This window comes from Mytilus galloprovincialis, chromosome 14, assembly GCF_965363235.1.
Source record: "Mytilus galloprovincialis chromosome 14, xbMytGall1.hap1.1, whole genome shotgun sequence".
NCBI lineage: Eukaryota > Metazoa > Mollusca > Bivalvia > Mytilida > Mytilidae > Mytilus > Mytilus galloprovincialis.
In genome coordinates, this window is record NC_134851.1 from 71,780,130 (window position 1) to 71,808,115 (window position 27,986).

The window sequence follows — 27,986 nt, forward strand, 5'->3', positions numbered from 1 at the left end:
ACATAAGGGTCTTCATTTTCTTCAACATACTTTCTCAACAGATTTTCCTCCAACTGGTAACAATTTGCAATAGTTTCAATTAGATCAACATCACTATGTTTCATAAGTTTACGCCTTCGCTCTGTTTTTAAATTGTTTACATCAAAATAATGTTGACAATGCAAACACGTGTTGTCAAATTCCATTGTTATTAGGGTGTTTACTTTTAATCATGCTCCGCCTTCTTTTCCAGCTATTTGCGAGTAAGTAAATCGGTAATATAACCTAAGGAGGTTACTAATCGTATCATCTGTTTATGCTCCGCCTTCTTCTCCCGCCTAATCTATTATTGTAAACAATTGCATATAATTCACAGCGTCAATCAATTTCTGCTTTGACGCGTTCTAACTGTGTATGCATTCAGGCGTTAATGTAGCAATCGGATGGTTAGACGAAGATCAGCGGAATATAACGACTGACTTTATTCGGGTTAGGTAATTCCATTCAAATATGAATCTTATTTTTGTCATTTTCCTAATAATTAAATTATATTGACAAATTATTGTATAGAAAATGATTAGTACCTTAAAATTTTATAATGATTTTTGTGAACATGAAAACATAGTTATAATTGTTTAGGGGCCAGCTGAGGGATGCCTCCGGGTGCGGGAATTTCTCGCTAAATTGAAGACCTGTTGGTGACCCTCTGCTGTTGTTTTTTATTTGGTCGGGTTGTTGTCTCTTTGACACATTCTCCATTTCCATTCTCAATTTTATTAGATTTTATTAATAAATTATACATAGGGAGGTGTGTGTGTGTATATGTCTGCAAAAGGGTTTCTTTTGATAGCCCCATCTCCTCTCTTTTTTGATGAAAATTACCATTCCCTCATCAAGTTATTAAATTATGAAAATTATACCGTACTCAAGTTTTTTTCTATTTTGCTTGTCACTTGGACTCAGTGTCATTCTCTGTTAACTTTTAAAAAAAGATGTTTTAAAGTAGAGACATAATTTCTAACTTCAGGCTTTTATTTTTTTCTGACCAGAACCGAAAGACCAAAGGAGACAATTTTACAACAGTACGTGTTTTGTATGAAGATGTTATGGATTTCACCTACATGAGCTATCTAATAAAATGATATCATATTTTTTTTCTTCATAAAACTGTGGAATATGTTATTCAGCATCAACAATCAAGTAAAAATATACAAACAAAAGTCCTATAACAAATTTTATTCTACAATACTATTCATAGATATCATGAGAGGACATCCCAGTTATATTGTTGGCTTTTTTCGAAACTACCTCTACCCTTTTTTATTGGGAAAATATCCGTAATTTTCATCAAATTGGTAAATTTAGAATAAACCATGAATTTGACTGAAACTTCAATTTACAGACCCCTTTCAAGAGTCAAACCCTGTTTTGAAATAAGACCCTTTTTTGTCAGTGATGATACATAAATAGACCCTCAAATTTGCTAATATAGTAATTTTAGGCATGAAAAATTAATAAATGAGTGTTTTTCAGTTTGAATACATGTACAATTACTACTGAGACTGCACTGTTTTGGAATAATTTTAAGCCATCTTTTTTGTCAAATTGGGATTCTTTACCAGGGGAAAAAAACTTTATTCTCCATTAGTTTAAGGCAATCAATATCACTGTATCCCCATCCATGACTCTGATAGACATCAGCATTGTTATGCAGTAACAGTTCTACTATATCTTTATATCCTCCTCTACAGGCCGCATACACTGGAGACTCACCATTACTATCACACTGATTGACATTAGCATTGTTCTGAAGTAACAGTTCTACTATATCTTTATGTCCTCCCTCACAGGCCACCAACAATGAAGACTTTTCATTTATGTTACACAATTGACACCAGCCTTGTTCTGAAGTAACAGTTCTACTATATCTTTATGTCCTCCTTCACAAGCCACCAACAATGGAGACTTTTCCTTTATATATGTTACACTGATTTACATCAGCATTGTTCTGAAGTAACAGTTCGACTATATCTTTATGTCTTCCCTCACAGGCCACATGCAACGGAAACTGTCCATTCTTATTACACTGATTTACATCAGCATTGTTCTGAAGTAACAGTTCTACTGTATCTTTATGTCCTCCCTTACAGGCCACATGCAATGGAGATGTTCTGTATTTATTACACTGATTGACACCAGCCTTGTTCTGAAGTAACAGTTCTACTGTATCTTTATGTCCTCCCTTACAGGCCACATGCAATGGAGATGTTCTGTATTTATTACACTGATTGACACCAGCCTTGTTCTGAAGTAACAGTTCTACTATATCTTTGTGTCCTCCCTTACAGGCCTCATACAACGGAGATGTTCTGTATTTATTACACTGATTGACACCAGCCTTGTTCTGAAGTAACAGTTCTACTGTATCTTTATGTCCTCCCTTACAGGCCACATGCAATGGAGATGTTCTGTATTTATTACACTGATTGACACCAGCCTTGTTCTGAAGTAACAGTTCTACTATATATTTATGTCCTCTCTTACAGGCCACATACAATGGAGACTGTTCATATACTTCACACTGATTGACACCAGCCTTGTTCTGAAGTAACAGTTCTACTGTATCTTTATGTCTTCCCTCACAGGCCACATGCAACGGAAACTGTCCATTCTTATTACACTGATTTACATCAGCATTGTTCTGAAGTAACAGTTCTACTGTATCTTTATGTCCTCCCTTACAGGCCACATGCAATGGAGATGTTCTGTATTTATTACACTGATTGACACCAGCCTTGTTCTGAAGTAACAGTTCTACTATATCTTTGTGTCCTCCCTTACAGGCCTCATACAACGGAGATGTTCTGTATTCATTACACTGATTGACATCAGCATTGTTCTGAAGTAACAGTTCGACTATATCTTTATGTCCTCTCTTACAGGCCACATACAATGGAGACTGTTCATATACTTCACACTGATTGACACCAGCTTTGTTCTGAAGTAACAGTTCTACTGTATCTTTATGTCCTCCTTCACAGGCCACATACAATGGAGATTTTCTGTCGCCATCACACTGATTAACATCAGCCTTGTTCTGAAGTAACAGTTCTACTATATCTTTATGTCCTCCCTCACAGGCCACATACAACGGAGATATTCTATACATATGACATTTATTGACATCAGCATTGTTCTGAAGTAACAGTTCTACTGTATCTTTATGTCCTCTTTCATAGGCCACATACAATGGAGACTGTTCAATTATGTCACACTGATTGACATCAGCCTTGTTCTGAAGTAACAGTTCTACTATATCTTTATGTCCTCCTTCACAGGCCACATAAAACGGAGATTTTCCATCCTCATTACACTGAGAGACATCAACATTGTTCTGTAGCAACAGTTCTACTATATCTTTATGTCCTCCTTCACAGGCCACACAAAACGGAGATTTTCCATCCTCATTACACTGAGAGACATCAACATTGTTCTGTAGTAACAGTTCTACTATATCTTTATGTCCTCCTTTACAGGCCACATACAATGGAGGTGTTCCAGACACACCACACTGATAAACATCAGCCTTGTTCTGAAGTAACAGTTCTACTATATCTTTATGTCCTCCTTCACAGGCCACATAAAACGGAGATTTTCTATCCTCATTACACTGAGAGACATCAACATTGTTTTGTAGTAACAGTTCTACTATATCTTTAAGTCCTCTTTTACAGGCCACATACAATGGAGGTGTTCCAGACACACCACACTGATTGACATCAGCATTGTCTGGATCTAAAATATTGAAATATACAGAAATCTTTTAATTTCTTTTTAAGTACCCATGCCATGTCAACATCAAGGGCCTGTGAATTAGTATTTTTCTATTGGTTTAGATCCTACATATTTGTTTTTAGTAAATTAACACGTAAGTTTTTTTGTTTGAATTGCTTCACATGTTTTCTATCGGGGTCTTTTATAGCTTTCTACATGTATATGGTACAAATATTTCTCATTATTGACGACCATATGGTGGCCTATAGTTATTAATACATTTTCCTCCTTTGAACTCTTTTGGATAGCATTGGTTCTTTGCAAAAAATACTGCATCCTTTTTTTTATAAATAAGACAGTTACAGTAACTTAAATCAATACAACTATAATGAAAGTGAATTTATATTATAGGCTTTAATCAAAAATAGGGAACGTTCCATTGGACACAATTGATGCCCCCGCTAGCATTAATGTTATAAAGGGTCACAACTCAAGAACTGTAAATGTGACGCTACCAAAATGTGTACTTGATCTGAGTTATGGGGTAATAAGCATTATGTATACATTCTAATTACACAGTTTTGCGCAATAGATTTGTAAGATCTTGACATTTGTTTTGTGTCAGAAACCTATATATTATGTCAAAAATTTGATCGCAATCCAAATTCAGAGCTATATCAAGCTTGAATGTTGTGTCCACCCAAGTCAAACTGAACTGCTATTATTAGCTGTTTTTTAGCTGTTATTTGCCAGTTCTTCATATTTTTAGCAGTCCTTTAGCTGTTCTAAGCATTCAATCTAATAGCAGTTTGAAAAACTGCCACATTTCACCATTTCTTAGCATTCGGCTTAGCATTCGTCTTAGCATTCATCTTAGCATTCGACTTAGCATTCGTCTTAGCATTCATCTTAGCATTCCTCTTAGCAGTCAGGACAACAGTTATGACAGCAGTTCGATAGCAGTTGACCTATTAATCTTTGTTATAAAAATGCTTGGATCTGGCTATGTTTTCAGCTTGAAGTTAAACATTTATTTGAAGATAATTTGATCATTTTCAAATGTGCATTTTGGCTCCATGTTGTGTGGAAATACTTGCTAGTGAAAAACTGTATTTTTGTCATTTATAAGCTTAATTTTGGATGAATTGAATACTTTTACACACCTGCAGTACAGTAAGTTGAAAGTTACAGTTAATGCTTGTGTATATTCTGACATAACTTTGTTGGGGGAAACAGAAATCATACAGAAAGCCCACAAAAAGGGGGGATAGTTGTTTACTTAAATAGAATATCTGATGTTGACAGGATTGTATTAGAATACTATAGCATATATATAATTACAGTTCAAGATGTTATTTGAAAAAAAATAGATATGATTATTTTAATCTATTATTTTGTTAAAAAAACAAATCTAATCATATTCGAGAGTTGAAAAAAGGGGGAGGGAATTTATAGGTAAACCTAGACCGCTAATAGCTGATTGGTTAAAATTGTCCAAACAATCAATTTAATGAAATTAATTTATAATATATAATTTTACTTTAGTTTGTTTCAGAAAAAAGAAACATAATATATATTACATGTATCAAGAATTTATTTGTTTAAAATTCCAAAAGAGAAAGAGGACATAACTGTTGTCTTTTGGTCCACATTTAATAAAATAAAAACAGTACATTTGGCATGTTTGGTAATAAAATAATGATAACAATGAAATAACTTCTTATTTGAAAATCACTTAGTCAAGGTAGTGATAAGACTCTTAGCAGTAATAGCTCTTAAATAAGTTGCTTTTTTAAAAGTTTTGATAATTAAAGTGCATTTTTAATTGTTCCTATATCATTACGGCCACTTATATAATTAATAAAGGGTCTAAGACCAGCTAAAGTAAGTGCTACTCTTTTTTTTTTTTACATTCCCTTGAAATTAAGTCTGTTATTAAGATTGTATAGTTACTGCTCTAATTACAAATATAAGTTTAAGTACAACTTTTTGAAATTTCACATAAGCTCTATTGATAGTCGACCTTATTATTTACAGAATTTTATTGATAGAACTTCCGATTCCTGTGGTAAAATATTAGAATTTTAATAATTTTTGCTTTCATATCTTGTACACTGTATATTGATTACCAGTATTCATGTGTCGCCTTTGTATAATATTGCAACTTTTGGCAGATCTGATAGCATTCCACAGCAGTTATTAGCAGTTTATAAAGCCATATTAGGATGTAAAACTTAGCAGTTGGCATGAATATTCATTATTGACAGCTGTTATTATAGCAGTTCTCATGAATATTCATTATTTGATAGCTGTTATTATAGCAGTTCTCATGAATATTCAGATCTCATTTAAATTTTTCGTTAAAAATAACTGCCAAAGAACTGTGAAGGCTAAATAAACTGCTAAGAAACAGCTATGGAATGCTATTGGAATGCCTTTATGCAAATTAATCATTGCCTTATATTTGGTAACTGTGAATGCTAATAAACTGCCAAATAACTGCTGTCAAGTGGGAACTGTGAATGCTAATTAACTGCTAAAGAACTGCAGTTCACTTTGACTTGGGCATACTTGCCCCAACTGTTCAGGGTTTCGACCTCTGTGGTCGTATAAAGATGTACCCAGCGGAGCATCTGGTTTCCTTTGTAACGAGGCACAACCCTACAGCAGTAAAAATTACTCCACCAAAATTCAAACTTGATCTTTGTTTTATTGTTAAAAGTATTACAATGTATAAGTTTTATAACATTTGGTTGAGCGAACTGAAGTTAGATAACTGAAACAAAAATATTCAGCAATTTTTTTACATATGTAAAGGGGCATAACTCTAAAATGGTATAACTATCGCCACCAAAATTCAAACTTGATCAGTGTTTGTGGTAATGAGCAGTGTGTATAAGATTCATAGCATTTGGTTAAGACAAACTAAAGTTAGTGTTCAGAAACTAAAATTTCCAGAAACTTTCCTATTTGTAAAGTAGCATAAAACGCTAGAATGGTAAAAGTGACGCAACTAAAATTCAAACTTGACTTGTGAATTGTGGTTATAAGCATTGCGTATAAGTTTCATACAATTTGGTTCAGGCAAACTAAAGTAAGAGAACAGAAACGAATTTTGGGATGTACATGTACGTACAAGTAAGGGAAGGACGTACATACTTACAGCAGAACAAGGATAAAACTCAATACGGTGAGAGCATAAACAGCAGTATGACCACAGGAATAAAAAATTTATATACACTAGATTCATAGAGGTGCTTATAACCTGTAACACATTTTAGTTGCTGTTGTTAAATTAAGCATTGTCTTATGAGTAAATAACATTTGAGAATTTTTGTTTTAAGCCATTCATTTGATATATTACGGTAATCATTGCCTCTGTGTTTGGATGACAAAGCAATTGAAATCTATTTTATATAGGGCATAGTATGCCTGAAAACTTTTCCAGATGCACAGGTTTGTCTGTAATCTATCTAAATTTTGAGGTGAAATTAAATGCAGCCATTTCAGCCAAAGGGTACACATCATTAATCATTTCTACAGAACTTGTCTTGATACCCTGAGCTATAATATTCGAAGAAGTAGATGCTGACTAGGTTGTTTTTAATACGGAAGCTATATGATACGAATCTACAATAACACACCAGTGGTACGATGTAAATTATTGGAAGAAGACTGAAGAAGAACTGACGTTGGGTCAATGTTTTTCTGCTGTCAGTTTGATCCACTTGAGCATGCTGAAGGAGTAAAGTTCCTTATATCCACATTGGAATGTGAAACAATTAGTATTTAAATAACGGAATTAAGTTTTCAAATGTTTTTTTTTTTATTTTTAGACAAAAACAATGCATTTTTTTAATTAATTTTTTTCATCAAATCCGGTATTTACCTTTAGTCGTCCTTGGCGTGAGACGTTAGACATATAATTTAATTTTAATTATCGAGTATTCTATATTCTTTCACCTATGTTTTGTTTATATCACTTATCACTTTTCAATTATCCGACGGCTTGGTCAAAATGTCAACTTGTTCTCGCATTTTAATCAGTCATTCCCGATTCTTTCGATACACTGGGGATTTTACCACGTTTACGTACGTACATATAGTAAACAGGTAAAAGTAGAGCGGGAAAATGTTCATTCATAAAATATTCATGAATGAATGAAAACGCAATCTCGCGTAGATTTCTTGTGATTTTCTCTTCAGCGCATGGCAGATCTGCGAAGTAGTGTTTGTGATACTCATTTTTAAAATGAAGTTAATTATTTTGCATATTTTGCATGCATATATTGCATGCATATATTGGTGATTTTGAATCTGTTCAAAGTTTTGATTTTTCTACCCTGTATACCACATTGCCTCACATTCTCATTAAGAAAAAATTCACACACCTAATTAAATGGGCATTCAAAAAATCAAAATGTGAATGTATATGTTCAAACTCTTTTAGGTCATTTTTTAGTAGCAATAAACAAAAAAACTATGTTAATTGGACATGCTTTGATACTATATATGCCCTTGAATTTTTACTAGATAACATTTTTGTTCGCTTTGGGGATTCCGTATATCGTCAGATTATCGGAATTCCAATGGGGACTAACTGTGCACCACTTATTGCGGACCTGTTTTTGTATTGTTATGAGTTACAATTTATGATAAAAATAAGCAAAGACCCATCGAAACAACATCTGATAAACAAATTTAATAATACTTTTAGATATTTGGATGATATTTTGGCTCTCAATAATGACGACTTCAGTATGTATATTAATGAAATTTATCCTGTTGAACTTACTTTAAATAAAGCTAATACTAACAATGACCACTGCCCTTTTCTCGATCTTGATATCTATATCACTAATGGAAAGCTGAATACTAAAATTTATGATAAAAGGGATGATTTTTCATTTCCTATCGTTAATTATCCGTTTTTAGATGGTGACGTTCCCTTGTCACCATCTTACGGTGTTTATATATCTCAACTTGTACGATTCGCTCGTGTATGTAACAATGTTTTAGATTTTAACGAGAAAAATTTATGTATTACTGAAAAATTATTACACCAGGGTTTTCGATATCACAAACTAGTCAAAACATTTACTAAATTTTATTATCGGTATAAAGACATTATTCGTAAATATAGCTCAACATGCAGACTTTTAATACGTTCAGGTATTTCACATCCAATTTTTTATGGTAATATTCTTTATAAAGCACAAAGGTGTCAGTATTCACCTCAGAAACTTACAAAACCTTTGAATAGACTTATTAAGAAGGGATATAATTACGATACTGTTGTCAAGTCATTAAAGATTGCATATTTTGACGTTAATATTGAGTCATTGATAAGGTCTTTGCATCGGAACTAAACACATTTATTCTAAAAACAGTTGTTGGCATGACACGGGTTATGTTCTTCTCATATATGTTATGATGGTATGATAGGCGAGTGACTTTAACCATAAAAATAATTTTTTAATGCACCTACCTAACACACGGCTAAATTATATATCATTTGAAAGCTACACATCTGTACTATCTGTTTTGCCCGGTCGTAAAAAAATCGTACGGTGCAATTTCCGTCAAATCAAGAGCAAAGGCCAAGGACGAATAAGTGCATATTTTCTAAGATTTCAGCCTGATTGCATAAGATGACTTTTATATACTAAATTCACATATGCAAACAATTTAAACTTTAAGCAGAGAGATTAACAGACATTATTTAAATGCATTTTTTAATATTTAAAGCGTGTTTTTGACAGATAGCACATGTTTCCTGAAATTCGAGTAAAAGTTAACAAAATGTGTGAAAACCCAAATTTTTCTTTCTGGTGCAAATGCTAATCAATTAAAACTAAGTAAAACCCTGTAATGACTATCAAAGAACTTTTTGACATCATAAAATTTCCTAAAATTATGCTTACTTCTAATCAAACAGCAAATCATAACAACTCATACAGTTGCCCAAAATACCGCCATCTGCGAAAAAACAGCTTTTAAGCATTTCTTCCTATTTAAACATTGTATGTGGTCAATATAAGATTTAATAAACAAATTCTTAAGAATCTGAAAAATTTAGAGTAGAAAATTATATGTGCGCGAATCATCTTATTGCTTGAAATAAAGGGGTGAAACTAAGAGATTGCAATCTGCATTGTAACTACCAGACTGAAATAAACATATTTCGACTTTTCTAATTGTTTGATTCGTAGCTTCATTATAAATATTGATGTAGTGAAAAGATCTTTTATTTATTTAATGTGAATAGAAAATTTAGACCAAAATAAATAGAAAATAAATTGATGAAAATTGAAATTTCAAAGAATTTCAAAAACTAGTAAACACATTATAAAACTTGACTACTTGATTGCTTAAATTGCGTTGTTCATTGTTTACATGCATTAATTCGTCAAATAAGAATAATTTTGAAGAAAAAATATCCATTAATACGCAACGATTCTAGTTACAACTAGACTTCCTGAATAGCTTGAATGACTAGTTCATTTTTCATACGAGGATGACTTCATGCAAGAGTTTCTGATGACGACTGAAAAGAAGCTATCATTATCTTTAAACTTCACGTTCCATTATATAGATGATGTCATCTCACTGAATATCGCAAAATTTGTGACAATGTTGGACTCGTATTTTTAATAAAAATAAAAGACTCAAAAGATACAGTTTACTCTATCACGTATCTTGAAATCGATGATGAGGGTTGGTTGAGAACAAGTTTTACGACAAAAGAGATGAGCATAAAACAACCCATAAAAACACCCTTACTTCCAAATTATACACTTTTCATTTCTATGTTACAACATTATAGCAACGCCTGCATATCTATACTACTAAAGGAGAGACCGATATGAGCCTCAACTCCTCTGAAATAAAGGCAACTATAGTATACCGCTATTAAATAGTCATCAATCGATTTACTAGTAACTGAAATAAATCCGGGTCACAAAGCAAAAACTAGGAAAACGCATCAACTATAAGAGGAACACAACGATATAACAGAAACACAGAACTGCTACAAAAACAAACGCCAACATACAAAGAAACAGATTATTCGATATCAACTGCCATATGCCTGACTTGGTACAGGACATTTGAAGAAAAATGGTGGTTTAAACATGTTTTAAACCAGAGTTCAAATGCAAAGTTGAAATCATCCTTTGAAAATTTCATGGACACCACTACGAATTGGTTGCAATTATGAGATATCTGTTTCGCCAGATGACGACTGAAAAGTTCCATCGACGTAACCAAATTGCCGTCATTTCTGCCGTGAATGTCACCAACCGAATAAGGCTTGGCACCGAGTTAGGAAATACATGAGCCACAAGACGGATAAAAGAGAGTCGTGGTGTCGTGGTTAGTGCATCGGACTACTAACACAAAGGTTCCTGGTTCGTTTCCGTTCCGTGATGAAAATTTCAGGGACTGAATTTTCGGCTCTTCCTTGACACCATTTGTGAGTATGGTCTTGAGGAAACGATGAAAGTCCGTCGGAAGGGGACGATAAATTGCTGACCCGTGTTAAGAGAGAGCCATATCTACACACCTTTGTAGATTTCGAAAAAGAGCAAGCTAATGCCGCTACAAGGCAGCACTCGCACCCGCAAAGTGGAAAGCGATTAATTTAAGTTGCAAAACTTGTTTCCCAATCCACTATACATGTTTAAACTAAGACGGGTGTCACTTGTGGAACATGATCTGCCTACCCTTCGGGAGCCCCTGAGTTCACTCAAAAAATGTTTTGGGGGTTTGTGTTACGCAATCTGTAGTTTTATATGTTGTGTTTTGTATACTGTTGCTTGTCTTGTTCGTTTTTTGCCTGGCTTTGTCAGTTCGTTTTTAATTATGAGTTTGATGTCCCTTTGATATATTTCGTCACTATTCAAGTAGTAAAAGGTTTAAAAATTATAGATCAGTGTAGCTAAATGTATCATGATAACGATTTGGTTCTATATATATATCATCGTTAGCAAATTAAGTTATTTTCGCGGATATTTGTCTTATTGCGTTAATCTTCTTCACTTTACTGTGAGGTGATTTTTTGGCTGATTTTCATTACTGCAAGTTAATGTGTTTAAAGTAAAATAATACCAAAGGGACAATCAACATCTCAAACCATGAATCAAATAAAGTTAATTAAAACCATGAACAAAATAAGATTAAAGTCCAAGAGATGAACAACAGTCCAAAAAACACAGCATACCATGAAAACGAACACTCCTAAAACAGCGAATGATCTTATGAGGTCAGGAAGGGTATTTAACTTTTTCATTTTGTTATTTCACAACTGGTTATAGTGTTTTACATACACAATGACATGCATTTGTATTTTTAAAGCTTATGTAGAAAATACTCAAAGCATATTTTATTCAAATAATTAAAGCGATTAAACTTCTAAACACATTTATTATGACTTACTATAACACGATTTTAAACTAAATAAGAAGCAGCCGCATTTTATTTAGTTCGTTTACATCCCACTTTAGACAACCAAGTGTTTCTAAACAAGGTTACTTATTTCAATGTTGTCTACGATTTAGTCGCAAAGTAATGTTTGCATTTAAACAAGATTACAAAAAGTAAAACAGTTTGACTTCGTAAAAAACATATTTTAACCTCAATTACCTCGCATATATTCTTTTCTTACTTTAAATACCCCTTTTTATTATGGAAAATCATTCTCCTCCCTGATATTCACAATTACCGATGTGCTATTTTAATATAGATTAACAAAATGATCGCTAGTTGCAGATGGCAGATTTTTGGGCAACTGCAAACACTTCAATAGAAGGCTGTTCCATGAACAATAATTAATAATTGCATCTTAAAATTACAAAACAAATATTCCTTGACCTAAAACATATACATTTATCTATTTTTTTAGCATTCAAATATCGATTCCCAAAGATATATTTTGCTTTTTGAATAATTTTTCATTTTTTTAGGATTTGTGATGAATTTCAATTTTCGGGAAATTTTTCGCATCGAATCTCTTATTTTTTGTTTGATTTGGAAATTATGTATCATGTTCCATAAAGTTCATATGATCTTCTGGAAAATGTTATGGTACAAGAATTAGAAAATGGCGTTTTATTTAGTAATCGCAAAAATTGGAATTTTTTTTCATGACCTTTGACCTTGATTTAACAAAAATTACACCGTACGATTTTTTTACGACCGGGCAAAACAGAAAGTACAGATTAACAGCTTTCGAATGATATATAATACAGCCGTGTGTTAGGTGGGTGCATTAAAGTCGTTAACTAAGCGTCTTTTTGAAATAAGTCACTCGCCTATGATACTAAACCCCTAACGGGAAGGATTGTGCCTGATGTTCATATGATGAAATCATAATCTTTCAGTCAGCTTAGTTGAAGTCTGGAGCTGGCATGTCAGTTAACTGCTAGTAGTCTGTTGTTATTTATGTATTATTGTTATTTTGTTTATTTTCTTTGGTTACATCTTCTGACATCAGACTCGGATTTCTCTTGAACTGAATTTTAATGTGCGTATTGTTATGCGTTTACTTTACTACATTGGTTAGAGGTATAGGGGGAGGGTTGAGATCTCACAAACATGTTTAACCCCGCCGCATTTTTGCGCCTGTCCCAAGTCAGGAGCCTCTGGCCTTTGTTAGTCTTGTATTATTTTAATTTTAGTTTCTTGTGTACAATTTGGAAATTAGTATGGCGTTCATTATCACTGGACTAGTATATATTTGTTTAGGGGCCAGCTGAAGGACGCCTCCGGGTGCGGGAATTTCTCGCTACATTGAAGACCTGTTGGTGACCCTCTGCTGTTGTTTTTTATTTGGGCGGGTTGTTGTCTCTTTGACACATTCCCCATTTCCATTCTCAATTTTAAATTCATCTGAATCGTCGTTGAACATTCATTTCTTTTTTATTCAAGCTGTAATCTTTTCAGTCAAAACAGTAGTAACTCAAAATTGTAAAAGAATCTTCCAAGTATCAGAACTCAAACACTAGTACTACACTATCTCGGAGCAGAATATATTGCGATAATCTGTCAACCGGAAGTTTGAGGCCGACGCCTAAGGAAAGTAGCAATAGCAAGCTATAGCAAACTTTCCAAAAATGACAGACAGACTGACAGACAGACGGCCAGAGTGCAAACCTACAGGCTCATTCGACTTCGTTGATAGAGGACTAAAAATGTCATGAGAATGGAAATGACAAATATGTCAAAGAAACAACAACCTGACCAAAGATCAGACAACAGCCACATGCCACCTATGGGTCTTAAAAGCAGCAATCCTTTACAAATAATAATTAACTATTATCACAGAGATATGTCTCGCCTTTTTGTAATTTTCATTATGCAAATGTTGTAATTAAGATAATAATACTTAATAACATGCTACATAAATTGTGCAAATATTCAAAGTCAATGAACCATGACCGAGGTACATGGGTAAAGGATCTCAATGTCAAGAGAGCCGTGGTGTAATAGTTAGCACTTGATACCATTTGCGAGTATGGTCTTAAGGAAACGATGATAGTCCGTCAGAAGGGGACGATAAATGGCTGACACGTGTGAAGAGAGCGCCATATCTCTTGCACGTAACAGATACCATTTAAGCTTGTAGATTTTGAAAAAGAGCAGGCTAATGCCGCTACAAGGCTGCACTCGCACCCGCAAAGTGGAAAGGGATTTAAATAAGATGTAACACTTGTTGTTGCATCTTGTGCAACAAAATTGGTACCGTTGATTTTATTACTACCACTGGGTCGATGCCTCTGCTGGTGGACTATTAGTCCCCGAGGGTATCACCAGCCCAGTAGCCAGTACTTCGGTACTGGCATGAAAATACGAATTTTTTGTGTTATTAAAATTTGCTGTTACAAAATATTAGAAATTATTATAAATTAAGGAATGTATCTCCCTCATGCAAAGCTCTGATTCCTTTCACGAATTTGGCTATACTTTTTTGACCTTTTGGATTATAGCTCTTCATCTTTTATATAAGCTTTGGATTTCAAATATTTTGGCCACGAGCATCACTGAAGAGACATATATTGTCGAAATGCGCATCTGGTGCAACAAAATTGGTACCGTTGATTTTATTACTACCACTGGGTCGATGCCTCTGCTGGTGGACTATTAGTCCCCGAGGGTATCACCAGCCCAGTAGCCAGTACTTCGGTACTGGCATGAAAATACGAATTTTTTGTGTTATTAAAATTTGCTGTTACAAAATATTAGAAATTATTATAAATTAAGGAATGTATCTCCCTCATGCAAAGCTCTGATTCCTTTCACGAATTTGGCTATACTTTTTTGACCTTTTGGATTATAGCTCTTCATCTTTTATATAAGCTTTGGATTTCAAATATTTTGGCCACGAGCATCACTGAAGAGACATATATTGTCGAAATGCGCATCTGGTGCAACAAAATTGGTACCGTTGATTTTATTACTACCACTGGGTCGATGCCTCTGCTGGTGGACTATTAGTCCCCGAGGGTATCACCAGCCCAGTAGCCAGTACTTCGGTACTGGCATGAAAATACGAATTTTTTGTGTTATTAAAATTTGCTGTTACAAAATATTAGAAATTATTATAAATTAAGGAATGTATCTCCCTCATGCAAAGCTCTGATTCCTTTCACGAATTTGGCTATACTTTTTTGACCTTTTGGATTATAGCTCTTCATCTTTTATATAAGCTTTGGATTTCAAATATTTTGGCCACGAGCATCACTGAAGAGACATATATTGTCGAAATGCGCATCTGGTGCAACAAAATTGGTACCGTTGATTTTATTACTACCACTGGGTCGATGCCTCTGCTGGTGGACTATTAGTCCCCGAGGGTATCACCAGCCCAGTAGCCAGTACTTCGGTACTGGCATGAAAATACGAATTTTTTGTGTTATTAAAATTTGCTGTTACAAAATATTAGAAATTATTATAAATTAAGGAATGTATCTCCCTCATGCAAAGCTCTGATTCCTTTCACGAATTTGGCTATACTTTTTTGACCTTTTGGATTATAGCTCTTCATCTTTTATATAAGCTTTGGATTTCAAATATTTTGGCCACGAGCATCACTGAAGAGACATATATTGTCGAAATGCGCATCTGGTGCAACAAAATTGGTACCGTTGATTTTATTGTTTCCCAATCCACTATAAATAAATATATTTTAAACTAATGAGATGTGACAATGTTAATACAATTGCATACCAAATAACATTGACTTAGTATAAGTCGTTCCCTTTAAACAAACCTAAACACAAACATCAAAGTCAAGAAACCATGAATTAGGGGTTGGACTATATAATCTCCATGGAAACAATACAGAGACTTTGTTTTTGCTGATCATTAATTTCCAAAATAATGGGCAAACATTACAAACTATAGTAAAATTCATTGTTCTAGAAGTAAGAAGTCTTAGTTTTGATGTAACGGTACCTTCTGCAGATCTTATCATTTAAAACAATTATGTTGCCTGTTACCTTTTCACTATCTTTGACGGTTTTCAAGTTAATAACTACACATTCCGATTTACCCTCATGCTTTTTTTCCCACAAGGTCCATCAGACATATTTATCAATTGTATACCGAACAGATGATTGCGTTCAAGTGTTATTGTAATAGGAATTGGAATTTAGAGGAGACTACTGTTGTATAAACTAATAGAGCCAACGGACAATGAAGATGATGTCGGGAGACAGACGCCAATAATTGAGAACTAAACTTTTATCTATATTTCAATTTCCTATTTTTACTCTGCAGCTGTAGCTTGATATTACCAAACATGGGTTTTGTTGGTTTTATAAACTTTGATTTTTGTTTTAGATTTTAATATTCAACTATTTAAATAGGTATATATCCTGCAGCATTGAAAAGTTAACAATTGTGGAAATGCACATCTTGTGTAGTAAAATTTGTATTTTTAGTGGTGTTTTTTTTGTTATTTCGAATTGTATATTATTGTATGTTGGTTCTGAAAATTGAAACGGAAAATTACACACAACCTTCATCAATAAAATACAAGTTTTATGATTGATTGGGTGCTATTGTTTATAAACCTACAATTTCTATCGTGATAATTGATAATAGAGACTTAGTAAACTACAATTATGCATACCTCGAATATGTGGGGGAATATGATCTTCAACTTGTTTTTTTTTATTTCTTTCTGCAGGTAACCTGAAAAAAACTCGGTTAATCAAGTAGCAATACATCAGATTTTTCTTTTAAATACTTATATCTATATTATGAAGTTATTTCAATGTACTTTATGGCTCTTCTGTGTTTTTGTATCTTTAAGTGTTTTGCTTGTGATGATTTTGATTTTTGATTTTGGAATTGTTTCAGAGTCTGGTATATCAGTGCCTTTAACTGCTGAATTAAGAGTGTAGACTTCTGTTAATAAATTGATTTATACTTTGTAAAAAAAAGTTATTGCTGGTCATTCGTTGAATACTTATTAAATATGTTGATCTCAACAGTCCTGCCTGTGAATCATTTAAGATAGAATATAGGGTCATATGTTTTGAGAAGTCTTTTTACATTAAATTTCTATCACAATCAATCCCTCTATATATATGTCAATCAGTGAATGTGGTGTGATAAATATCTGTAACATTCTGTATAAATGTAAAGATGAAGAACAGCAATAAAAAAGGACTGTTTCTTTGTTTTTTGTGTCTTTTTTTTTATATGTATGTAATAATTTTGCGTCATGGATGGGTAACCATATACTTTGTTGTAACTATTATATGACCAAAACAATTAATATACTCACTTAATGTTTCATCATGCTCATTAGTTTTCTGAAAAATAATTGAGTACTTTTCAGGACATTCAATTCAGAGCTATAACTCAAATGTAACTATAATATAGAAGCAATCAAGTCAATCAGTGGTGCTGTTTAGTTTAGTGTTTGTGAGAATAAGTAGCAAAGGAAATCATAAATAGATAGAAAGGCAATACAATGTCAAAATAAACTAGATGTCTAAGATACAATATGAAAGGCGTCACATTTAGTACACAACATGACAACAATAAGAATATGTGTTTTGAATTAAAAATGTTTTGTATTGATATTTTTTGTTGAAGAAAGTTTTTCCCTATCTCCAGCATTTTACAAGAAAATAAGTAATTTTTAGTAACTATTCAAAATTGCTAAATATCATTTTCTGATTATTTTTTCTTCTACACTTTATTCTAATCTCCTTTAATTTCACAAACTGCAAACAAGTGCTTAAATCATTATTGAAGGAACGGAAACTCATTCAAGAAATTGGGTGATGATTTTGACATGGTTAATAAATAACTATATCAAGCAGGGGTAAAAAAGGAATTGGAAAAAAAGGACACAAGTAGCTACTGCCAGACAGACAATTTTCTGGACAGATTAGGCCAACTAAAATTAATAAGTAGATTTTCATCCAAATTTAAAAAAAAAATAAGGTGGGTGGGAGGATATTATTTTTTAAAGGAGTAGGTCCGGTAAGGACTCATTTTGGCCTCAAATTTCAGTTTCATCTGACGAAGGATTTGGACCACTTTTTAAACACTTAAGTGTCTATTTCACTTGATTCAATTAGTTTATAAAATGTGAAAAATTTTAACTGATTAAGTCATTGAAAACGATCCGATTGAGGCTCAAATATGAAAAATATCTCAAATATGCAAAAAAAAAACGGCACTTTTCAGATGGATTTTGGAAAAAATGAAAGTGGCCGCATCCGTGTTCATCCACAAACTTTATATATGTTATGTATTATCATAAAATACAACTTGCATTGCAATATTATGGATGAACACGAATGGGGCCACTTGCGTTTTACACGTAAACCGTCTAAAACTATAAAATGATAGAATTTTGAAGATTTCAGTAATTTATCATGACTTACTGGTGCTACAACCCGATATATGTGAATTGTATTGTCAAAAACAGCCCATATTTATGTAGAAGAAGCATTGAACAGTCCAATAAAAAACTAAAAGTTTACATTTTAACAATTTTGTAAAACTGTTATATTTTTGGGCCAAAAAGGGGCCTTACCGGACCTACTCCTTTTATTTCATATGAAACCCTTGTCACGAGTTCTTCATACCGCGGAGTATATGCTAGTGGAAAACAAGCTTGTATAATGTATATACATGCTGTATAAGGAATCCTACACTATTTTTTAAACTCTTAAATAAAAATCCCTGATTGGCAACCACTGTAATACATGTAATTGCCGCTTTAGAAACCTATTTATAGTATACATTAAAAAGAAGATAAATGCTCTCTTCAGTTGGACTATTCCTACACTCAATTTATTTTGCTTTCTAAGCAATGGCTTGTAGTCCCCATAAAATCAATAAAATGTATTGGTACAATTGTATGCAACAAAAGTATTATGAGTACAGAATAAAATGTTAACTGTTCTACGATTCTTGCGCTTTGGATATCATTCACAGTCCAAATTTCCTGACACAAAGTCATTTTATAAATAAAGAAAAAACATTCACTTTAAACTACCGCAATTTGCGTTCAAGGACAAGGTGTTTTACTCATAACTTGAATATTTCATGCCCTTCTCGTTATCAATCTCTATTCTCCGTAGATGATGTTGTCATCATAGAGCAGCAAAATATGTTGACTTAATCGTTTTTGTTAGATTACTCAAAGAAATACAAAAACGATTTGAAACAGGAAGTTATGAATGAAACGAAATTATCAATGGTTCCCAGTAACGGACATGAAAAAATCTAGAAATCATATTTTTGTTAAATAAAAGAAAAACGGAGCAGGACGATTTCAGAGGGGCGTGCGGGGAGGAAAATCTAGCAATAAATTTTTAATTAGCCTTATTGCACTTTTTCTATCATGTTTTGATAGACCACGATTATCTATTTGCCAGCCTATTACTACGAGTTCTACATGTACATGATGTATATATAATTATTTTATTGTACACCATACTGCTGAAGGAAACAAAAAGATGTATCATTTAATAGATTTAAGCTTTTATCTTTGTGAATTTCTAACTTTTAACTGACAAATGACTGAGTTACAATAGTTGCATATTTATTTGCTTATTTTACATACACTTTCTAAACTCTTTAATCTTTCCTCATGTTCCTCTAAACTGTTTACTAAGTTTGATAATTCTTTTTGCACTCTGATAAACTGGCTGTCTGTTTCAGAACACAAAGTCTGTACATATCTACTAAGAACATGTGTCTGTTGACGAATCTCCCCCACTATCTCTAAACCAAGTGTTGTTCCACTCATGAAGTTTTGACCTGTAAAACAAGACCATTTGTTTGCATATTCAGACATGGATGGAGATTACCTGTTCCAAAAACATACTGATTACTAGCTTAGTTCATATTGCATGTATGTATTTGATATTCACCAAAGTACCAAATTAAAGAACCTTAGTGAGCACGCTCACATACCCCACGTATTAGAAATTAAATAAGTGTAAGAAAAAAAAATTGTATAAGAAAAATTAATTTCCTGCCAATATGCACATCTAAATAGTACATGTAGTATGTCCTTATTATCTACAAAATTTCATGAAAATCTGTTGTCTGGTTTCAGAGGAGTTGAGATGACAAACTGTTGCAGAAGTACATTGAAGCAAATAAGTTCAAAAAGTAAAATCACAAAAATACTGAACTCAGAAGAAAATCAATTTGGAAAGTCCATAATCACATGGCAAAATCAAAAAACAAAACGCATCAAAACAAATGGACAAGAACTGTCATATTCCTGACTTGGTACAGGCATTTTCAAATGTAGAAAATGGTGGATTAAACCTGGTTCTATAGCGCTAACCCTCTCACTTTAATAACAGTCTCATCAAATTCCGCTACATTTACATGATGCGTTAAATAAACAGTCACAATTAACAAAATAGTCAAAATATGGGTACATCAGTCGTCATCGTATAACAATTTTAAAAGAAACAATTTAACAGGACACAAAAACATCTACTATCTACAAACACATGGATTGATTTGAGTGTCTGACGTCAGAAAAATTATATACGTCACATAAATTTGTCGTTCAATGTGCATACAAACAAATTTAAAATTTACATAGGCAATGTACACATACAGGGTTAAAAAATCAAAAAGTATGTAAGAATAAATTACAGAAATAGACCGAGATTCAAACTAGTCCAAAAGTTATACATAGAATTTATGAGAATCCAAAACTTTTAAAAGGAACAATTTAACAGTACACAAAAACATCTACTATCTACGAACTCATGGATCGATTTGAGTGTCTGATGTCAGAAAAATTATATACGTCACATAAATTTGTCGTTCAATGTGCATACAAACAATTTTAAAATTTACATAGGCAATGTACGCATACAGGGTTAAAAAATCAAAGGGGCGTAACTCCTAGAAAAAAATTAAATCACAATTTCTCGTCGATATGCACAACTACATAGTATGTCCTTATTATCTGAAAAGGTTTCATGAAATTCTGTTGTGTGGTTTGAGAGAAGTTGCGATGACAAACTGTTGCAGTAGTACATTAAAGTAAATAAGTTCAAAGGGGCATAACTCCTAGAAAAACAATTGAATCGAAATTTCCCGTCGATATGCACAAATACATAGTATGTCCTTATTATCTGTAAAGGTTTCGTGAAATTCTGTTGTGTGGTTTGAGAGGAGTTGCGATGACAAGAAACAGGACTGACGGACGGACTGACAGACGGATGGACGGACGGGTCAAAAACATTATACCCTTCGCAACCCGTTGCGTGGGGTATAATTATATAATTAAGGTAACAGTAAGCAGGTAGGTATACTAGTTTTTAACCATCACAGAGAAAAAAAAGAAACCATTCAAACACGATTACAATCTGCATTACCATACTTTAGATCCAGTTGCATCATAAAAATATCTTGGTGTAACCTTACAGTCAAATTTAGTTGTGGTATATCCATGATAAACATTCTTCAATGGACCTAACTTGCTTTAAACGGCCTTAAAAACAGATTGATTATGTTTTACAAATTCATTCATTGACTTATTGCAATTCAATCGCTAGTCCTTATACCAACAGAGTCTAAAATAAGAAAATCACATACACAATAGTTTAGGCAGATATCCACCGCAAAAGGCAGTTACATATGGTCAATCAAATGGAACATTTTACAACAAGTTATAGTGCATATTAAACATTTCATCATTAGACATTTCTTATTTTTAAGAAATCGATGAAACATCAATCAAAGAAATTCAAAGACAAGAATAATTCATCTTGTTTATAAAACAGCTAGTTAAAGCATTGACCTTTAGAGTTTGTTTCAAGTTATTTCATAAAAAGATTTTTTTTATCACTTCCCATACGTGTTACTCGAGTTGAAAGCGTACATCAAATTATAATAACTTTTTGTTGCAAAATAAGATTGTTACTTTATCAGAATGTGACGAAAGTTGCCTTCATCAAATGTTTAATTTATTTATTGCATTAAAAACGTCTTATGCCTTTCCGAATAATTTATCAAACATCGTCTATTTTTGTAAATTGTTTTTTGTCCGGCATTGAAATATTTAAACAAACTATTGATCGGAGGCTGGATTAATTGCAAAGACCAGCCAGGACTAAAAGAAGAATATTTATCCCAAAAGTAAAAATTAAGCATTCAACTCACATTAACAGACTTTTGGTTTGATTTACTTGATTAATATATAAATTATATATATAATTTCACGTATATGCATTGTTTCAATTTATCAATTAAAGTTGCTTTACTCTGGTATTTATATATATAAAATCATGATTATGACCCAGCTTTACTTTGTTAAATTTACATATTTGTTAATGAGAAACACTTAATTTCCTAAACTAGAGACTCCACAGAGCCTGTGTCAATCACCTTGGTCTATGTGCATATTATGGACACTAACATGATTGTACATGTACTTTCACATATAAAAAACCAGCTCATAATCTGAAGGCGTATAAAAACAAATTCCATATACATTTTGCAACTGTGATTTACAACAGTTATCAAAGTCTTTAACCCTTTATTTCGGCAAAAATCAGTGGCGCAAAACTTTAACTAAACTCGATCTGTAACTCTTCATGGTTAACTCACATACCAAAAATCTGCACAATATCTCAAGGCGTTTAGAAAAAAAAGTCTGTACAATGGTGCTGGACTATAAAAATTTACTTTAAAGGGCAATAACTCCTTAAGGGGTCAACTGATCGATTTGGTCATGTTGACCTATTTGTAGATCTTACTTTGCTAAACATTATTGTTGTTTAGAGTTTAATTAACTCTTATTACTAAACAAAGGGGTTGTCAGATTCATCTGAAAATTTCAGGGCAAGTTTAAATTCGTCTAAGTAGTTTCAGAGGACAAGATTTTGGTAAAAGATTAAGGGAAATTCCTCCTTAAAAGGTCAACTGACCATTTTGGCTACAGGGCCAAGTGAGCTAAAACAGACACAGAAGAGTTCATGTAGTTTTTCTTAATTTAATTGTAATTGATATATTTTTCTATCTTTTTTCTTTTCGGCATAAACTAAAAATTTTTTTTTGTCCTAGATATTTCGTTTGAAACCTAAAACAAGAACTAAAACACATTGAATTTAAAATGTTACTAAAATTGCATACTCATATATGAATTGAACAATATAAAAAAGAAAATAAGTTAAATATTGCCTTTATTAAAAAAAAACAATTGTAGCGGCACGATCCAACAATCTCACCACTTCTTCCAATCAGTTTCAAAAGGAGAAATCACTTTTCAATATGATTCTGAAGTACATGTAGTGTTAGCCCAGCAAAATATTACATTTAGTAACACAATACATTTTATAATTTTACCATTTGTTGCCCAGGTATTGAGTTCTCCCAAGATCCTGTTTTCTTCTCTGTTAGTTAGTCCAATGTCCTTAACAAGTTGTCCCATTACTTTGAAGGAATGAGTATATTTGCCTGAGGTCCATTCTCTGAAGTCACAGTGTGCCCAGGGATTACGTATGTCTGATCGCATCTATAAAATAAAAAATAGATAAAAAAAAGACAGATAACTATTTAGTCCATTTCATATTTGATGACAGAAAAATACCTCTTTTTAAAAACTTAAAGAGAAGGTATAATTTTGATCCTAACTGACCTAAAATCTTATATGTTTCAAAGTTGTTCAATTCGCAGTGTTAAATAAGAGGCAGGATATAAAAAGGAAACTTTTAAACTTGTAAGGTCAAAGAAAATTGACAATGGCATAGCAACATATAAGAAAACCAGATGCTCCACAAGGCGTAGCTTTATACGAGCGCAGAGGTTGAACCCTGAACGGTTGGGGCAAGTATGGACACAATATTCAAGCTGGATTCAGCTCTAAATTTGGATTGTGATTAAATGGTTGACACAGCATAGGTTTCTGACACAGAATGAATGTGTTCTAATGAACTTAAAATTTTTGTTTTCTCTTACAGCAATTCACTATGCTGTTGAATATTAATCCTCTCAAAAAAATGTTTGAAGAAATTTTCTTTTTATTTATGAAATTTCAAATGAGAAAAATTGAACCCAATTTTTTTTAATCACATCCCCCTTTCCCTTATTCCAAAACTAATCTCAATTAAAATTTATAATGGAGTTTGCAACAATAACTACTCATTTAAATACATCATAAAATATTAAGATGTAAAAAAACTGCTTGTTATCACTGAATGGTAAAGATTATTTTAATTTATCAGTTGGTAGTAAAAAGTGAATATACATTGTATATTGTATATAACAAAGATTTAAGTTGATTCTTGACAAAGAAAGATAACTCCAATTCAAAAAAATCTTGCTATTGCACAATATTGTGCAATTAGAAATTTCTTGCTTACTTTTCTGGACAAAGAAAGATAACTCTAATTAAAAAAAAAAATTGCTATTTCACAATATTGTGCAATTAGTTATTTCTTGCCATTGCGCAATACTGTGCAATTGAAAAGACTTGCTATTGCACAATACTTAATATAATAATTTTAGATCGTGATTTGGACCAACTTAAAAACTGGGCCCATAATCAAAAATCTAAGTACATGTTTGGATTCAGCATATCAAAGAATCCAAAGATTTCAATTTTTGTTAAAATCAAACTAAGTTTAATTTTGGACCCTTTGAACTTTAATGTAGACCAATTTGAAAACAGGACCAAAAATGAAGAATCTACATACATAGTTAGATTTGGCATATCAAAGAACCCCATTTATTCAATTTTTGATGAAATCAAACAAAGTTTAATTTTGGACCCCGATTTGGACCATCTTGAAAACTGGGCCAATAATCAAAAATCTGAGTACATTTTTAGATTCAGCATATCAAAGAACCCAACCGATTCATTTTTTGTCAAAATCAAACAAAGTTTAATTTTGGACCCTTTGGGCCCCTTATTCCTAAACTGTTGGGACCAAAACTCCCAAAACCAATACCAACCTTCCTTTTGTGGTCATAAACATTGTGTTTAAATTTCATTGATTTCTATTTACTTAAACTAAAGTTATTGTGCGAAAACCAACAATAATGCTTATTTCGGCCCTTTTTTGGCCCCTTATTCCTAAACTGTTGAAACCAAAACTCCCAAATCAATCCCAACCTTTCTTTTGTGGTCATAAACCTTGTGTCAAAATTTTATAGATTTCTATTAACTTAAACTAAAGTTATAGTGCGAAAACCAAGAAAATGCTTATTTGGGTCCTTTTTGGCCCCTAATTCCTAAAATGTTGGGACCAAAACTCCCAAAATCAATACCAACCTTCCTTTTGTGGTCATAAACCTTGTGTTAAAATTTCATAGATTTCTATTCACTTTTTCTAAAGTTAGAGTGCGAAAACTAAAAGTATTCGGACGACGACGACGACAACGACGACGCAGACGACGACGCCAACGTGATAGCAATATACGACGAAATTTTTTTCAAAATTTGCGGTCGTATAAAAACAAAAGACAAATTAAAAGTACACATGCAATAGTGCATATATTAAAATATCTTGAAAATGTATACCTTTTCAGCATCCGTCTGTATAATTGGTGGAAATGAACTGATGTTGATAACTAAACCAAGCAATGCAGATGAGTCGCATGACTCATTAAAGCCAGTGTATTGAGCCATATTAGGCTGTAGAAACAACTTTGACAGATCCACATGGCTTGTTACTCTGTAATCATAACTCCGATAATTCTTGTTCAATCTTCTGTTGTTATTGACTGATTCATAGTTGAGATAATATATATTTATAACTGGATATTTTTTTAGATATCCATTGCAGCTCTGTGTATCTATGGAGTCGCTGGATACCAATGAATAATACAAGTTACTGAGAATAGGATCAACATAGCTTCTCAGCAGAGGAGATATAATTGAATGTAGACATATTCCAACAATCAGCCATCTTTTCTTCTCCTCATCTAAATCTTCTGGTGGACCTAGAATAAAATCAATGTGGAGGAATTAAGTACTTAAACTTGAAAAAAAGGAAATTTAATTTATTTTCTGGTCTTCCTTTTCAAACATTTTTTTAAATTTATTTTTGATTTCGTTTAAGGATTTGTTAAGGACGAAAATAATTATTTGAAGAAAAAAAATGGTAGAATTTAACAACTATGGTACATTTGTAGACTGACCTTATATATAATCATGATAAAGAATGTTAGTGCAAACCTATTATTATGTTTTTTATTAAGTTTTACATTAGAAGTTCATAATATTTTGTTTCACATCTTCATTTGTAACATTTTTGCAGTTTCAACTGTTGATTTCGTTCATATTCATCCCCTCTCATGCCTTGTAGAATAAAAAAAGATTGCTGGCTTCAAGCCATCCAGGTCAAACCAGTACATTGAAAAGGTATTTGCAGCATCTCCATTAAACCTGTCCACTTATAGACCTAGCATGACGTATCTGTGTTGGGAGACTATTCCTTAATGGATTGTTACTATAGGATCTAGCACATTAAGATTTCGGCTCACTGGGTCGGTCTAGTAACAACGCCTGATTCATTATCAGATTACATTAACAATTCACGTTCTAATTTGCCACTGAACATTATACGCAAATATAGCTTCATCCTCCTATCAAATTCTCATATATAAACTTGTTTACCCGTACATCATCATTCCTTTGCAAAACCAAACAAATAACAAACACACAACACTATTCATCTTTTATCCAAGTATATACTCAAAACATAACACAGCTCAACATCTCCCGAAGAAGCAAAAATCGAAACCCTGACCACTAGCACACCTTCAATATATTTACAAACCGCAAGCAAAGTAAACATTTCATAGCATTTAATTTATAGGATGAAGTATTTAGAATAATTTATGTACCTATATATATGCTCATAGTAGGACAGACGCATGAACGCACGGACGATGCCAGACGAACAGATGCACGAACATACGGACGGGGAGGGGCTCAGACATACAGATAAAACAATATGCCCTCTAATTTTTAGCAGGGATTGCATATTCACTAGATATATTTTAACAGCCAGCAAAATGAAAACCTGCAGCTAGCATTCGAACTATAGGAGGATTTACAATATGATTATGGGACGGACAAACGGACGGACAGAAGAATGGACAACGATTTACAATAAAACGTCAGTAAAGGGACGTATACAAACGCGACAAAAAATTATTTTTTTAAAATCTTTTAGATTGCACAAATGAAAGAACACCAATAATTAAAGATCAATTTTGGACCCCGATTTGGACCAAATGTGTACACTATAAAAATAAAATCTGAATACATGCTTTGATTTAGCATATCAAAGAGGCCAAATTCAATTAAGAAAAGCGGAATATAAGAACAAAGTGTGAAAAAAATATTAATTTATTAGAATTGTTAATCAAGGATTGTGTGATCCCGGCTGACATCTATCTCGTATTTATATTTTTTATTTGTTACTAATAGTGTTCTCTGTATCATTCCCACTGACAATTTATAAAACAAAACCTGTTGAATAGGATAATACCTGTAGTTATTGGTACTTTTGTCTGTACGTCTTCTACCTCTCTCTGTAAATCAGGTGGTATAGTACGTTTTAATGGCCCCGGTTCTGATGGTTCAGTCATTTTGTTATTTTTAATCTCTCCTTAATTTATTCTTATCTTAACATTCACCTTTAACAGAACTATTCCTCAATCAATAACTGCAAATACATTGAGAAAAATATCATCTTACACATTATAGATTTAAGTGT

The 27,986-nt window shown here is 32.7% G+C and overlaps 1 protein-coding gene across 1 annotated transcript; it reads right to left on the reverse strand.

Moving 5' to 3' along the window:
• Positions 1-1,200: 1,200 nt before the first annotated feature.
• Positions 1,201-27,928, reverse strand: LOC143058180 (uncharacterized). The gene is made up of 6 exons (XM_076231642.1): positions 27,759-27,928; positions 25,781-26,202; positions 23,605-23,773; positions 19,847-20,043; positions 17,546-17,573; positions 1,201-3,774 (listed from the first exon to the last, which is right to left on the reverse strand). Exons 1-6 carry the CDS (start codon positions 27,856-27,858, stop codon positions 1,922-1,924), a joined length of 2,769 nt encoding a protein of 922 aa, XP_076087757.1. The 5' UTR covers positions 27,859-27,928; the 3' UTR covers positions 1,201-1,921.
• Positions 27,929-27,986: the final 58 nt, after the last annotated feature.